The following is a 14,328-nucleotide window of genomic DNA, read 5'->3' as shown; positions in this document are numbered from 1 at the left end:
CTTGGTGATGAGTTTCCACTCTTCAATTCAGCAATCTCCTTCTTTAAACCCTTGATTGACTTGGTCATTCTTCCTACCTTCTTCTTCAGCTTCTCAAAGTTCCTACCATGCCACTTGTTCCACTTTTGTAGGAGTGTAAACCTCTTACTAGTCTCTCTCACTCCTCTACTATCTCTTGGGTTAGGCTCATAATCTTCAAAGTAAAACTACTCTTCTCCATCAGCCATTTCCACATCTCCAGCTTCATCAACTCTAACTTGAGCTGTCCCATCAAACAGGAATTCCTCAGCTGGCCAAAATTCAATGTTTGCCCCTTCTTGTATGGTGGTGAGCTCTTGATTAGGTAGAACAAACTGGCTTTTCCCAATTGTTGGAAGCTCAAAATTGAAAAGGTGATTTCCTTGATGCAAGGTGAGCATCACGGCGATCTAGGGAGCTATCAACAGCTTTTTGAGATTTCCTTGTAATCCTTGAAGACATTTTTAAATAGAACTGAAAGGAATAGACTCAAAGCTTAAAGTTAATAGGTTAGTGACCCAGAAGACAAAAAGAGCTAAGCTTTGAGCAAAAAGATGAACTTGAGAGAGATTTTAAACTAGATTTTAATTGTTTTGAGCAAATGAGAGAGTGTGAGAAGCATATGATCGAGTTTAGCTCTATATAAAGAAGCTAAGGGGACAAGGAGACAAGGGTGGAGCGTCCATACCGTTCAATTTTGAAATGGGAATCTTTGACTTGTTTTTTGCTACCACTCGACCCCACACTCGACTGCAAGTGGTCGAGCTCCTTGACCAAAGTTTGAAATTCAAAAAAAAATTCTTCTTTTTCTCCCCCCACTCGATCATTCAAGAGAAATGGGAATCGAGTGGGCCTTAGTTTCTTCACAACTCGGTCGAGTACCTCTCGTGGGCCGGTCGAGTGGGCTTGCGAGTCTACTTCCACAAATCCAAATCTTTCCACACCCATCTACACTTTCATTAAAAAGCCTGCCCAACACAAACATAAAAGAAAAGAAATCAAAACTACAAGGAAAATAAAGCATATGTACAATGATACCTTAGGGACTTCCTCCCTAGTGAGCTTGTTTAGAGCCACTAAGCTTGACTTTTAATGTCTTTTCAGGCTTGGTTTAGAGACCAAGGAGGTGATGAAATCCACCCTGGTACCATTTTATAAGGATCAGTTTCACCCTTCACACATAACCCTTGTTTCTTCTTAATCTTGAGCCTTGGTCTTACCTTCTTCAAAGACCTCTTTGTTAAGCTTGACTTGGAGATCCTTCACCAGATCAGTCAGCTCTTGAACTGAACCCTTAAGCTTTTCCACTGATTCCTCTTGAGGAGAGAGCTTAGCCTTTGGAGTTGCCACTTCACTTGAGACCTCATGACCTCCTTTGTCCTTGATAGTGAAAGATTGATCATCAATGGTAGGCAGATTGGTTGGGTTATAGATGTCAAATTTCATGGTTAAATCCTCAGCAATGTTTAAGGTTACAAGACCTTCCTTGACATCTATAACAGCTACAACAGTGGCTAAGAATGGCCTCCCTAGAATGATAGGATCTTCAGGCTCCTTATCCATCTCTAGAACCACAAAATCTGTATGAATCCTTGCCTTCCCTATCTTGACTGGAATGTTTTCCAACCTACCAACCACATCTTTGTTTGACCCATCAGCTAGGCATATGTGAAGGTTGGTGGACTTGAATTCAGTGTGCCCAAGCTTTAGTGATATAGAGTAAGGCATCACACTGATAGATGCTCCCAAGTCACATAAGCACTGGTTATAGTGAAGGTAGCTAAGTGAGCAAGGCAGATAGAATGGTCCTGGATCCTCAAGTTTAATTGGGATGATAACTCCCTCAAGCTCTTCAAGGTCCTTTTCATCTTGAGCATGGGCTCTCTTCTTTGATATTTCAAGCAAAAAATCCTGATAGAGAGGATATGGATCATATTGTTCCAAGGCAGGTCCTCTCTCTTCTTCTTGGTAAGCAATGATGACTTCTTGCATGACCATCACTTCCTTCTTCTCAATCACAACTTCTTCCTTCAAAGCCCTCACTTCCTCTTGTTGCAAAGCCATCATTTCCTTTCTCTCAATGATTTCCCTTAGTTCCTTCAGCTTCTGTGCCTTGAAACGTCCTGGGAATGGTAGAGGCAGTTTGTAAGCAGGAGGGATGTACTTGACAGGCTTAACAGCTTCAGAATCGTCAACTCAATCGACCACTCAATCATGCACTCGACCGAGTGCTGGTTCGAGCACATGGTCGAGTGAAATGCCGGATTCAGTTTGCTTTGCACAATCTTCACTCTGGTCTTCAAGGAATGACCAATCCTCCCCAGCTTGAATTTCACTGTCCTCAGTGACTTCTTCTTCATAGACATGAATGGCCTTAGCAGTAAACTCCCTTGGGTTTTGAACAGATTTTCCAGGGAGTTGGTTAGGCTTAGGAGCTGAAGTAGAAGTAAGGTTGCTCTCCATATACTTCACTCTAGAGTTGAGACCTTCAAACTTCATGTTGAGATCATTATACTGGGATGTTAACCGCTGGTTCAACTCAGCAAACTGCTTGGCCTCCTCAATCTTACCATTGGCTTGCCCAATCAACATTTGTTGCATCATAGCTCTTAAGTCTTGTTCCTGGCCTTGGTTAGTCTGAAACCCTGGTGGGGGACACAATTGAGGCTGAAACACTTGATGTTGCTGCTTGGGTGCATAGTTGTTTTGTTGCTGAGGCTGTTGAGGTGGGTAGACTTGATCTTGAGGATTGGCCACATTATTACTTCTATAGGAGAGGTTGTTGTTCTTAAATCCTCCTCTTTGATTGTAACTTTTGAATCCTCCTTGGTTCTGCATGTAGCACAACTCAGCAAACTCTCTATCTCCATCTTGAACTGGAACCTCTTCTTCACCAATGAAATGAATGGTCTTTTGTTGGCTGAGGAGAATCTTGTCAAGCTTCTCATTGAACATCTTCAAATCCTTCTTGTACTTCTCCTCTTGATCATTGGAGGTGAACCTTACTGTTCTGTCATAGTCTTCATTATAATTCCCATATGATTGAGCAAGATTCTCTACCAATTCCCATCATTCTTCCACATTCTTGTTGAGGAAATTTCCATTGGAGGCTGTATCAAGAAGCATTCTTATCTTAGGTAGGACTCCTCTATACAAAGTACTGAGCAAGGACTCATTTCTGAAACCATGGTGAGGACATTGAGTTTGGAAACCTTTGAATCTCTCCCATGCCTCACAAAAGGTTTCATTATTCCTTTGAGCAAAACCAGAAATCTCATTCCTCAATCTAGCAGTTCTTGCATTGGAGAAGAACTTGGCTAGAAAAGCTTTCTTGCAAGCATCCCATGTGGTTATTGCTCCAGTAGGAAGAGTCTTCTCCCAGAGATGAGCTTTGTCTCCAAGGGAAAATGGGAATAGCCTTAACTTGAAGTCATCTTCACTCACACCATTGATTTTAGTGAGTCCACAAATCCTGTCAAACTCATCAAGGTGGTCTAGGGGATCCTCCATTAGCAACCCATGGAATTTGTTGGCTTGAATCATAGAGATCAGTCCACTTTTGATCTCATAATTATTATTAGCAACTGCAGGAGGCACAATACCAGCTCTTTGGTTATGTGTGTGTGGTGCATCTCCAACACCAATGTTCCTTGCCCTTGGAGCTTGTTGATCTTGTTGCTCCATTAGCACTTGTTGTTCTTGTTCCTAATTGATTCTTGTTCTCTGCTGTCTCAGGTCCCTTGGTGGTCGGTTGATGTGATCAAGGAGTCTCTGAAGATTGTGATGACCCTTGGATCTTGTTTGCATCAACAGACTCGAGTACAGACTCGGACAGGCACTCGGTCGAGCGCAGGCTCGAGTGGATGGTCGAGTCGACTGGGAAGTGGGGTCTATTTGTATCCGGCTTCTGACTCGATCAGGTACTCGAGCACTCACTCGGTCGAGTGGTGGTCGAGTTGAAGGTCGAGTTGGTACCTGAAACTCAATCACAAACAAGCAGTAGAAGAATCAAGATCAGTAGCGAACAAGGGGATAAAGGAACTTAATCTTAGACTAATAGAAAACCTAAATGTCACAAAACACACTCAAATGGGCAACGACGCCAAATTGAAACTTGGCATTTTTATGGTGAGTGATGATGAATGAGATGATATGATGTGATGATGAACAAGTGGAATGCAAGGAGTTTCAATTTCCCTTATGCTGTTGTAGTATAAGAGATGTCAATCCTAAATGAGTGTTATGCAAGCAATCAAGTTATGAATATTTTTCTAAGTCAAGCCAAGTATGTAGGATGTTTGTTACTAACAACCTAATGATGAATGTAAAATGCAGAATGTAAAAGCTTATAAAACTAGATGCTAAAAGTAAAGAGAACAGGATGATCTAAACAACAATGCAATGAAACAGAAATAAAAACTATAGTAATGCAAGTAATAAACTAATGCAAGGCAAGTAATGAACAGAAAACTAAATGAATGTAACAGAAAAGCAACTAAAATGAAATAGGAATTGAAACAGGACAAACACAAAGCATAAACAAGAATTCTGGGGATGAGCTCGAGCAAGCACTCGATCGAGTGTGCGATCGAGTCAGACAAATGCGAGAAACAGAGCAATGCAAACAAAACAGAGCAAGACAAAAGTAAATCAAACAACGACCAAACAACAAGATTTAGACTAAGAAATCAATAGACAAGGAAGGTCTTGAGGAGGGATTCATGGGCTGGACTAATGAATAAGGTCATCTAACTTGGTCAACAAATCTCAATCAACTTGAGCTAATCTCTAGACAATGATCTCCTAGAACATGTTAATCCACTCTCATGGCAAAAACAATCAAGCTCATATATTTCTAGACTTGTTCTCACAAAGCAAAGAACTTATACAAGCAAACATTAAGCAACAGATCATTTATGTCAAAAATCAAACAAGACATCTAATCTCTTAGCATGCCTAATGATAATCTCTAGATCTAGCCTTATCTTGCAATCTAGACACTGGTGTGATGCTAAGAAGCTTAAAATCAAATCCTACCCTCTCAGTTATAGGATCAGCATAGAGTACATCTAGCCTAGAAGAGATCTATAACAATCAAGCTTGACCTAGCTAAACAAACCTTAACCACAATCCAGCCTAACCCATCCTCAAGATCCTAAGCAACTACTCACAAATGCTAAACATGATGAATAAAGTCATAAACCCAGAAAATAACGAAACTTGCATCATTAGAAAGATAAAGCAGAGATCTACAATATTTAAGAAAGAATCAAACTCGAATTCTTTATACTTTGAGAGTTATTGAACAAACTAGTATGAAGAAATCTCTTGTTTTCTCCTTTAAAAGTAGAACAAAATCTAAGAAATGTAAAAAACAAAAAGCATAAATTCCCAAAAGGGTAAAAACTAAGTTTTTAGGTTTTCTCCAAGGTGGCTCTCTGGTGGCTGAAGGGTACAAGGCCCTTTTATAGAAAAAGTAGTGGAAGCCCTAAAAATGCTAAAAGACAAAATAACTAGGCGGCTCGGTCAACTGGACCTGGTGCTCGGTCGAGTGACCGGTCGATTTGGCTCTTCTTGTGCTCCTTCCACTCGGTCGAGTCCTTCTCCGCACACGGTCAAGTGTCTGGTCGAGTAGGCGGTCGAGTGGAACTCCAGACCTTTGATTCTTCACCTCTAACTCCCTTGCTTTCTTCTCTTGATAGCTTCACTCCTCTTCAGCATTGCTTCCATGCTCCTTAGCCTCCAAAATTACCTGGTTATGCAAGAAAATATGCAAATGCAATGCAACTATACTCTAATGCATGAACAGCCCTAAAAGCTATGCAAATATGGTGAAAAAGGATAGCAAAAGATGCAAAAGATGTGAATATATTAAGGGAAAACAGGGTAAAATATATGAACATCACTTTGCTGATGATTTATTAATCTTCTTAGAGGGATCTGAGCATTCTTTGAGCGGAGTTATGTCTGTTCTTGCAAAATTTGAGGAAATCTCTGGTTTGACAATGAATATTGAGAAAACCTCCTTGTTTTGTTCCGGTGTAAGTGAGGATAACTTGAACCGATTAAAGACTGTTTTTAATTTGACTTCTTCCACTCTTCCAGTCCGGTACTTAGGTCTTCCCCTATGTTCCAAAAAGCTTTCAGTGAAAGATTGTGATCCTTTGCTATCTCAAATTCGGAAGAAACTGAATGGTTGGACTCATAAGTTTCTGAGTTTGGCTGGTAGGTTAACTCTCTTATCTTCTGTTATCCCTGGAATTATAGGTTTTTGGACTAGTGCGTTATTCCTCCCTAAGAAGGTTATTAGAAAAATTAACAGTCTTTGCAGCTCCTTCCTTTGGCATGGAAAGGTAGACACTCCCTCGGGTGCTAAAGTGTCTTGGTTTAACATTTGCTTCCCTAAGTTAGAAGGTGGACTTGGTTTGAGGCACATTAGTAGTTGGAACAAAACATGTGCTTCGAAACTTCTTTGGATGCTGTTTTTTAGAGCTGGTTCTTTTTGGAAGGCCTGGATAGAAAGTAGGTATCTTTCTACATCTCTTTTATGGGCACTCAATGAAAATAATGCTTCTTACTCTTGGAACTTCAGAAAATTACTTAAGCTTCGTTCCGAAGCTCTTAAATTTCTCATCATCCATATCGGAAATGGTGATTCTACTTTCTTTTGGTGGGATCCATGGACTCCTTTTGGATCTCTCTACCATTTCCTTGGTTCAGATGGGCCTAGTCACTTAGGGATCCCTTTGTTTTCAACTGTCGCTGAATTGAGAAATGAGAATGGATGGTCTCTTCCTAGTGCCAGATCAGAGAGACAAGTTCTTGTCCACGCTTTTATCTCTACCATTACTATGTCATCAACAAGTGATATTCCAGTCTGTGCAATAAACGGTATAAAACAATCTTTCTCTTCTAAAGCTGTGTGGAATGTTGTTAGGTTTTCGAATCAAGTAAAATCTTGGGCCCCTCTTGTGTGGCACAAAGCTGTCATTCTAAAGCATGCTATAAACTCATGGCTATTTATACTGAATCGCAACCCAACTCTTGATCGTTTGTCTACTTGGGGAGTAGATATGGAGTTAGATTGTCTTCTTTGTGGTTTGGCATCTGAATCTCGAAATCACCTTTTTTTCGAATGTGCCTTTTCGGCTGAAGTGTGGAGTTTGATAACACAAAGACTTAAGATATCATCTCCTCCTCTTCTTTGGGACCAGATCCTCCTTTGGATGCCAACAGTTTCAGCATCAAAGCATACAAAACTTGCTCTCCTTCAAAGTTGGCAGGGTACAATCTATGAACTGTGGAGAGAGAGAAATCGGCGATTCCATGAAGGTCTTTTGGTCTCCCCAGTTTCAGTAGCAACAAGCATCATCTCCACTATGAATAACAAAGGTAGTTCTATGTTGCAATTGGGTTTAAAGCGAGGGATCTCTCTTCTTCAATGTTGGTTGTATTAAGTTTTTTGACAAGCTTTCGGCTCTGTTTTTTCTTTCCTTTCTTCGATCTGCTTTCTTCGATCTTTGTTTGTTTTCAATCGTTCACCCTTCTAGCTGTTGCTAGTCCTCGTTCTTTTTTCTTTGCTTGTATTAGTTATATTATGTAAACTTGATCTTTTATATATTTATGAAAACCCTTTAACAAAAAAAAACTTGTAGAAGCCAATTCCTTTTTATTAGAAACAGGTCATTTGGAAAAAACAACATCAAGATTTATTCTTCCGATATATACATAACTTAATACAACGTGTGCTGACCTGTGTCATATATCATGTTCAAGCAAACCGGAACATTTGAAGTTCTCTTGCATCAATTCATCGATTCGAGCTGCCATCTCGTGAGTAAGGTAGTTGTGCCAATCTCCGACCTTTCCCTTTCTAAAGAAGGCACTATTCGGATAGTAAACCCAAGAGATGTCTTTTCTTGTTTTCTCCCCTTCGTTCACTTCAAGATTCTTCAACGTCTCGAAACTGCAAAGATTCACAACTTTCTCAACAACACCTTTCTTCTCTTCCTCAGCTGTGAATCCATAACCCATAAACTGAGCCAGTCTCTTCACATACGACAAAGGATCAGCTCTCATCGTCTCGTACTTGAGGAAAAAAACATGATCTGGATTCTCTTGGTAAGCTTTCCAATACCCTAAGACATGGTCTAGATAAGGACCGTAACCAGAGAAACCTCCATAGAACATATCAAAACACTCCTCAAGAATATGTAGAGGTCCCTTTCCTGACTTTTTCTTTTGGAAAAAAGTCCACATGGAGATGACTGTGTCCTTTGGGTCTCTCCAGATGTAAACCATCTTAAAACCCGATTTCACAACTGATTTGGGCAATAACCCGTAGGGCATGTGAGTCGAAAGCAGAGTGTTTCCTTTCTCTTTGAAAGAATTAACTTGAGGGAAGTAAGCGAACTCCATCTCAATGAAAGGTACAAGCTCATGAGGGTTAAGTTTTAGGAGAGGGTTCGAGGAATCTTCCAAGCTAGATCGATTGGCGATGGCGAACGTTAGAGCTTTGAGCCAAGTGGAACCTGTCTTTGGGTAGCTACAAACGAAGAAGTCAATGGGTCGCGCTTGGAAGAACTCTTGCGCGTGAAGGCAACCTTCTAGAAGAGGCTGTATGATCCAGTGGCCACCGTACTCGATCAGTGGAGCTTTCGGAAACCAGCCTTTGACGTGAGGAAACATGGCGATGAGGTCTTGGTATCGTTTCTGATTCTTCTCGAACTCTGTTGACTCTGTCTTGGTCTCGTCGTGGTGGCTTGGTAGGTTCATTTGTGCCATTGGAGATAAAGAGAAATAGGATCTGAGGAACTCGACCGTGTTGTGTGTGTTCTGTCTTCTGTGGGAGATGAGTGTTAGTCTATGTCCGGAAACAACTCGGTTTAGGTGGAGTAGTATTAGTTCACGTAACGAATTTAACCCACGTGTTGCCATGTCGTATCAGAAACCATTCTCAAATGCCACATATCTTTCCTACTGTCATAAGATAAGCCATTATCAAATGCCACATATCTTTCCTACTGTCATAAGATAAACCATTCTCAAATGCCACATATCTTTCCGCTGTCACCATTTCATGTTTATCACTCCAAAATCAAATCCATTTCACCTCGCACAAAACATGACATTTATATATATAGTAATCACACAATTACTTATACAAACAAACACAAAACACATTCTACTCTTAATAACAACAAGAGACTAATCTCAACAAAAAATACAATAAACCGATTAAAATCATAAACCTTCCAAACCAAACTCCAAATCAACACGCCATCAAACTAATCTCTTAATCAATTGAACATTAAACTAATCTCATAATCAATTTAACATCAGAATATTAAACATATTTCGAGAACAATCCGAAACCCTAAACATCAGAATAATCCCATCAATAAATCGGAATTGAGAACACGAACCTTCGTATCTCACGGTTACACCGCCGTTGTTTGTCTCCCGTCGTCGTTTGGGCGAAAATAACATCAAACTAATCTCCGCCATCGATTGTCGTGAGAACCGAACCGTCGTATCTCACCGTTACACCGATCTGGAAGTCATCGCCTCCGACTGAGCAACAAACAACCATTTTACGCCGGAAAATTCAATGGATTCGACGTGAATCCATTGATTTCTCCGATTTCTCAAGAAATCGCATGGTTTATCTTTGAAGCAAGGGAGAGAGAAGAGAGAGAAACAGTCGGCGAGAAAGGGAAAAAGAAATGAGAGAAAAATAAATTCTCTTTTATATTTAAAAATCCACCACTCAGAAGACGCCACGTAGCGTTCTCTTAGGATTACTCGGAATGATTCCGACAAAATCGATTCTCAGACAAATGGACTCAAATAATAAGTTTTATTAATATTTTGGGACCCAAACCCAAGAGTATTTTTGAGAGAACCCATTAGTAATTATGCTCTTAGATCTTAAGGCATCTTCAATCCTAAGACATGGGTACATTCTTATCTCAAGAGATTGGTTATATGTAGTTTATAGTATTAAACTTGAAAATAATCGTGTTGAATTAAACTTTGGTGATCGATAAAGTAAACAATATGTACAATTTTAGTTTGTGCAAGAACGAATATGATGAGTTTGACAAATTATGTGCCATGCAAACTAATATTCTTAATTCGTATTTCTATAAAAGGTCCCTCTAGAATTGACCATTTCTTCATTTGTATCCTTAATATTACTTTGCATGCAACATAATTGGTCAGGCCCCAATTTTATACTTTTTCTTATGAATGACAGAATGAGAATGATTAGCTTTTGGTCTTCTCTTGTTCCCTAAGATTTAATTGCAAAAATCATAGGAATTTGTGGCTGTTTCCTCTTTTAGTACTGTGTAATCTCATCAGTGTAAAGTCAAGCAAATTTAAATTTTTTTAGTGCATTGGTCAATATATTTGGGATCAAAATATAGATTTTGCATGAAAGTTTGAAATTGCATAAACATAATTTTTTTAAGTACGCTCGAAGTGTCCAAGAGAATGGACCGAGACATCGAGAGATAATTATTAAGATAATTACATCACTATTCGAAATTATTTCGACCACTAAACCACTGGTGTTACTTGTTTAATTGGTCCTTCTTTTTTTTTTTATTATAAAGTCTAATATTCCAAAATAAAATTTGGTGTCTTAAATGAAACAAAGAGCAAGAATTACGAACACACGAATGATTGGTACTACACAGTTATTCATATTATTGCAGTCATTTTCTAGACAAACAAATATCTCCAATTAGTAGAGAGACCTTAACATGTAAACAAAATAGAAAAAGTTAAATAAAAAAAATCCAAACATGTTTGTTGCTAAAATATTTCCCTTAATAATAATTTAAAAATTCGAGATTGAAAATCCTACATATATACCAATATTTAATAATAATAGATGTTATTTTTTGTAATTTTTAGATGTATATTATTACCAATACCAATATACCAAAGATATTTTAATAATTATGAGCATTAGTGGTCTATCATTTTTTTTGCTTTTTCTTTTATATTGAATCACTGTTTTGAAATGATATTAAAAAAAGAAATAAAAGAAAATTTGTGTTAAAATAATCCAAAATAAATCATTATAGTATTTTTTCCATACTATATGTTAGTGTATACCTACTTAAAAGATTACTAAACCGAAAAAATATATTAAAAATCGATACAAACATACTTGCTTGGGTTAATTTCCTAGCTAAACTTTTTTCTGGCATGTCAAACTAACATTAAATGAGTTAGAATTTATAAAATAAAATAAAATAAATATATCGACATTCTCATCAAGTAGTGGAAAATTTATTTTGATAAGAATCATGGGGCGTTTGTCCATATGAGCCTTTGTGGCACCAAAAATTGCAAATTGAGGTTTTCTGCGCATTCTCCTAAATTTAGGCTTTTTATAGCAGCGAAATAACGTATATACCCGCCTTTCTGATGCGCGGGATTTGTTTACCTTCAAAAGCGATCACTGTACAGCCGATGCGATGGGGCGACTACTGTTTGATTTTTCTATGGCTGTGAATTGAAGATGTGGCTTGTTGTAGCAGTGGATTAGGTTAAAGCTTCTACTCCCTAAGGATATATATGAGGGGTTGGGTTTCTGTGGACATTTCGGGATAAATTAAAAAAACATACCGCAAAATAAATAGATCTGAGATAAAGCGACATAAGTTCCGTGTGCAAGAGAAAGACAACGATGGCTGATATGCTCAAATTAAACCCTAGAACTACTCTCTCAAATTAAAAGGTCAAAGTAGTACTTACGAGTCGAATTCCACAAGGACTCAAGTCTACACAATAAATTATAGAGTTTTATAATTAAGATAAACAACTTGATTTATATAAAGAAAAGCAATGCAAAATATTAAATAAAACTGTTGTAAATTCAGAAGATCAAAAAGCTAGGTCCAGAGAAATTCTTAGGAAATTATAAAATATTAAATTAATAATTAAATAGGATTCAAACGATTAAAAATCTGATCTAGAACTCTAAACTTTTTTGTAAAATAAATCAGTTCTCACTGCAAATATTATCTAAATTTAAAAACAAGAATATCCAAATCTCTTTGTAAAATTCTAAGTTAAAAAGCAGCTTTAAAAACAGGTTTAGAAAAGTTCACAAAATCACTAATTTAAATCTCTTTGTAAAAAATAATTTTGTTCATCAATGGTTTTAATCAGGAAAACAATTATATTCTCATATCAATTAATTTCCCTAAGATAATAATTCTAGGTGATCAATCAATAACTATTGTGAAGAACAACCAAGGATGAAGATCATAAAGGTTAAGAACCCTAAAAATCACAGATCTAATAAATCATAAGAACCCTGTAAAAAACCCTAAACCTAACAAACAAATTACTCAGACATATTTAATGAAGTACAAATTATTCTAAATAACATGCAATAGATATTGAAAAGTAAAAAGAAGGAGTTCAGATCTCTCTCCCAAAACGCTCTCAATATCCCGCTCTCAAAAAGCTGCTTAGAAAATAACTTGCTAGAATAAAACTTAAGGGTTTACAAAACCCAAAAACTATATATATATATATGTCCTAAAACACGTCAGAGACTTATGTTGCAATTATGGAAGACTTTGGGCAAAATTGTAAAACTTCCAATTTTGGCTCTCTCGTTGGTTTGGACTGGGTGTCGATTGATGCTCATTCAGTGTCGATCGATGCTCATTCAGTGTCGATCGATGCTGGTCAGTTGATCAGACTCCAAATGGACTTCTTCGGTTAAATGCTCCAAAATCCCTTCTAATTGCTCCATTTTGCTCCTTTAATGCCAAAATCCTAGAAAACCTGTAAAAACTCTAAAACATCGTAGAAAACAAATCAAAAGACTCTAAAAGACTCCTTATATCATGGTTAAAAACCACAAAAACCATGATATATCAATGGCCGATGAGGTATGTAGCAGCATCCCTCTTATGTTTCAAATAGTTGGTTGTGTTTCTATAATTTGTCCGATGTCACTTGTTCATGTCGAAGTCTTGCTCATTCAATAGCATTAGTTTAGTTCGATAGTATAGCTTTATTGTGTGACTTAGTTTCCAAAGAAGACTGATAGTATTTGCCCTAATAGTATGGAGTCTTCGTAGCATCTGTTGATGTAATTTTGTCTATAGACTTTGCGAACATAGTGAGGACTGCTTCGTTGACCACATTTAATTTATTCTCTTTGTGTAGGCGGAAGAAGTTGAAGTCGTTGTGATTGCAGGGAGTTGGGAATATTTAGAATCTGGAGTTTAGGATTTTGTTCTTGTGAAGGAATGCTATGCGAGGAATATCAGTATGCGTTTGTCCATGAGTTATGAAGATTTGGTTTCACATGTAAGTGATGAGTTTGAGCTACAACAAATGAGTCTGACGCCAAAATTGAGTTGCTGGCTTCCATGTCAACTTTCGATGTTCTCAATAAACAGAAGGCCTCTAGTGATTATTACTAGGAGAATGAGTGTGAGGAACTTTATCAATGTTCGGAGAGGAGCCATTCACTTAAATTTGTTGCTATCTTTGGAAACTTTGCAGGAGGTAGCTAGTGGTAGCAGGACTTTGAGGCAGGTTTGTCATGCCAACGATGGTGGAGAGAACCATGGACTGAACGATATCTCCGGAGACCATGTTGAGGAAGAAAACGAGTGCATAAGGCTGTATAGCGTTGAATCTATCAGTGAATAGAGCAATCAAGGGACTACTAGAACTGGTGTGAGGCGGCAGTTGTTTCATGGCAGTATTGACAAAGGGAAAGGCATCCAATTAGATGATGGGCGCTTTTTCACTGGCTGGAAGGATAGTTCTGCTCGGGATGGGTGTTTGAGAGACTACAGAGAAGGAACTAGCGGTTGTGAAAGGGTGGTGCCAGATACTGGTGCAGAACAGTGGCCAGGAACATATACTGCTGGTATAATAAGGCTTGCAGATGCGGCGACACCTTCACCATCAAATAACATCGAACCCAACACGAAGGAGGAAAATAACTGCAATTCTGAGGATGACCGGGTCCTTTATGAGATATTACTCTTTGAGGTGCAACAATAGCAGATAGCCAGAGGGAAGGGGAAAGAAGTTGTTTGATGTGCGTGGTTTATTTCGCTTCAAAATCTTTTACCTTAAAAAGACCACACAACGCTGAAAGTGCACAGTTAATCGTTAGTAGTATTTAAAGATCAATCCCATAGAGAGAGAGTTGTTGGTTAGAGAATCCGTCGGAAGAGATGTAAGGCTAGGACTCAATAAAAATGGAGTTTTGGTTATCACGGTCGTAGTATGCAATAAACGTAAATAAAAAGCAAA

General features: G+C 38.2%; 1 protein-coding gene, 1 non-coding gene and 1 pseudogene across 2 annotated transcripts; 2 read left to right on the top strand and 1 right to left on the bottom strand.

The window, feature by feature from the left end:
* Nucleotides 1–3,199: 3,199 nt before the first annotated feature.
* LOC147929722 (small nucleolar RNA R71) lies at nucleotides 3,200–3,306 on the top strand. Its single transcript, XR_015578985.1, has one exon. It is a non-coding gene; the product is annotated as a small nucleolar RNA R71 (small nucleolar RNA).
* Nucleotides 3,307–5,981: 2,675 nt separating this feature from the next.
* LOC147929721 (uncharacterized) lies at nucleotides 5,982–7,475 on the top strand. Its single transcript, XM_087480704.1, has one exon. The coding sequence runs from the start codon at nucleotides 5,982–5,984 to the stop codon at nucleotides 7,473–7,475; it is 1,494 nt and encodes a 497-aa protein (XP_087336830.1).
* Nucleotides 7,476–7,668: 193 nt separating this feature from the next.
* On the bottom strand, nucleotides 7,669–8,857 carry LOC104738309 (cytosolic sulfotransferase 18 pseudogene; annotated as a pseudogene).
* Nucleotides 8,858–14,328: the final 5,471 nt, after the last annotated feature.

This window comes from Camelina sativa, chromosome 13, assembly GCF_030686135.1.
Source record: "Camelina sativa cultivar CO46 ecotype springtype chromosome 13, ASM3068613v1".
Lineage (NCBI taxonomy): Eukaryota > Viridiplantae > Streptophyta > Magnoliopsida > Brassicales > Brassicaceae > Camelina > Camelina sativa.
Note: the sequence above shows the minus strand (reverse complement) of the source record. Positions and strands in the feature narration are given on the sequence as shown.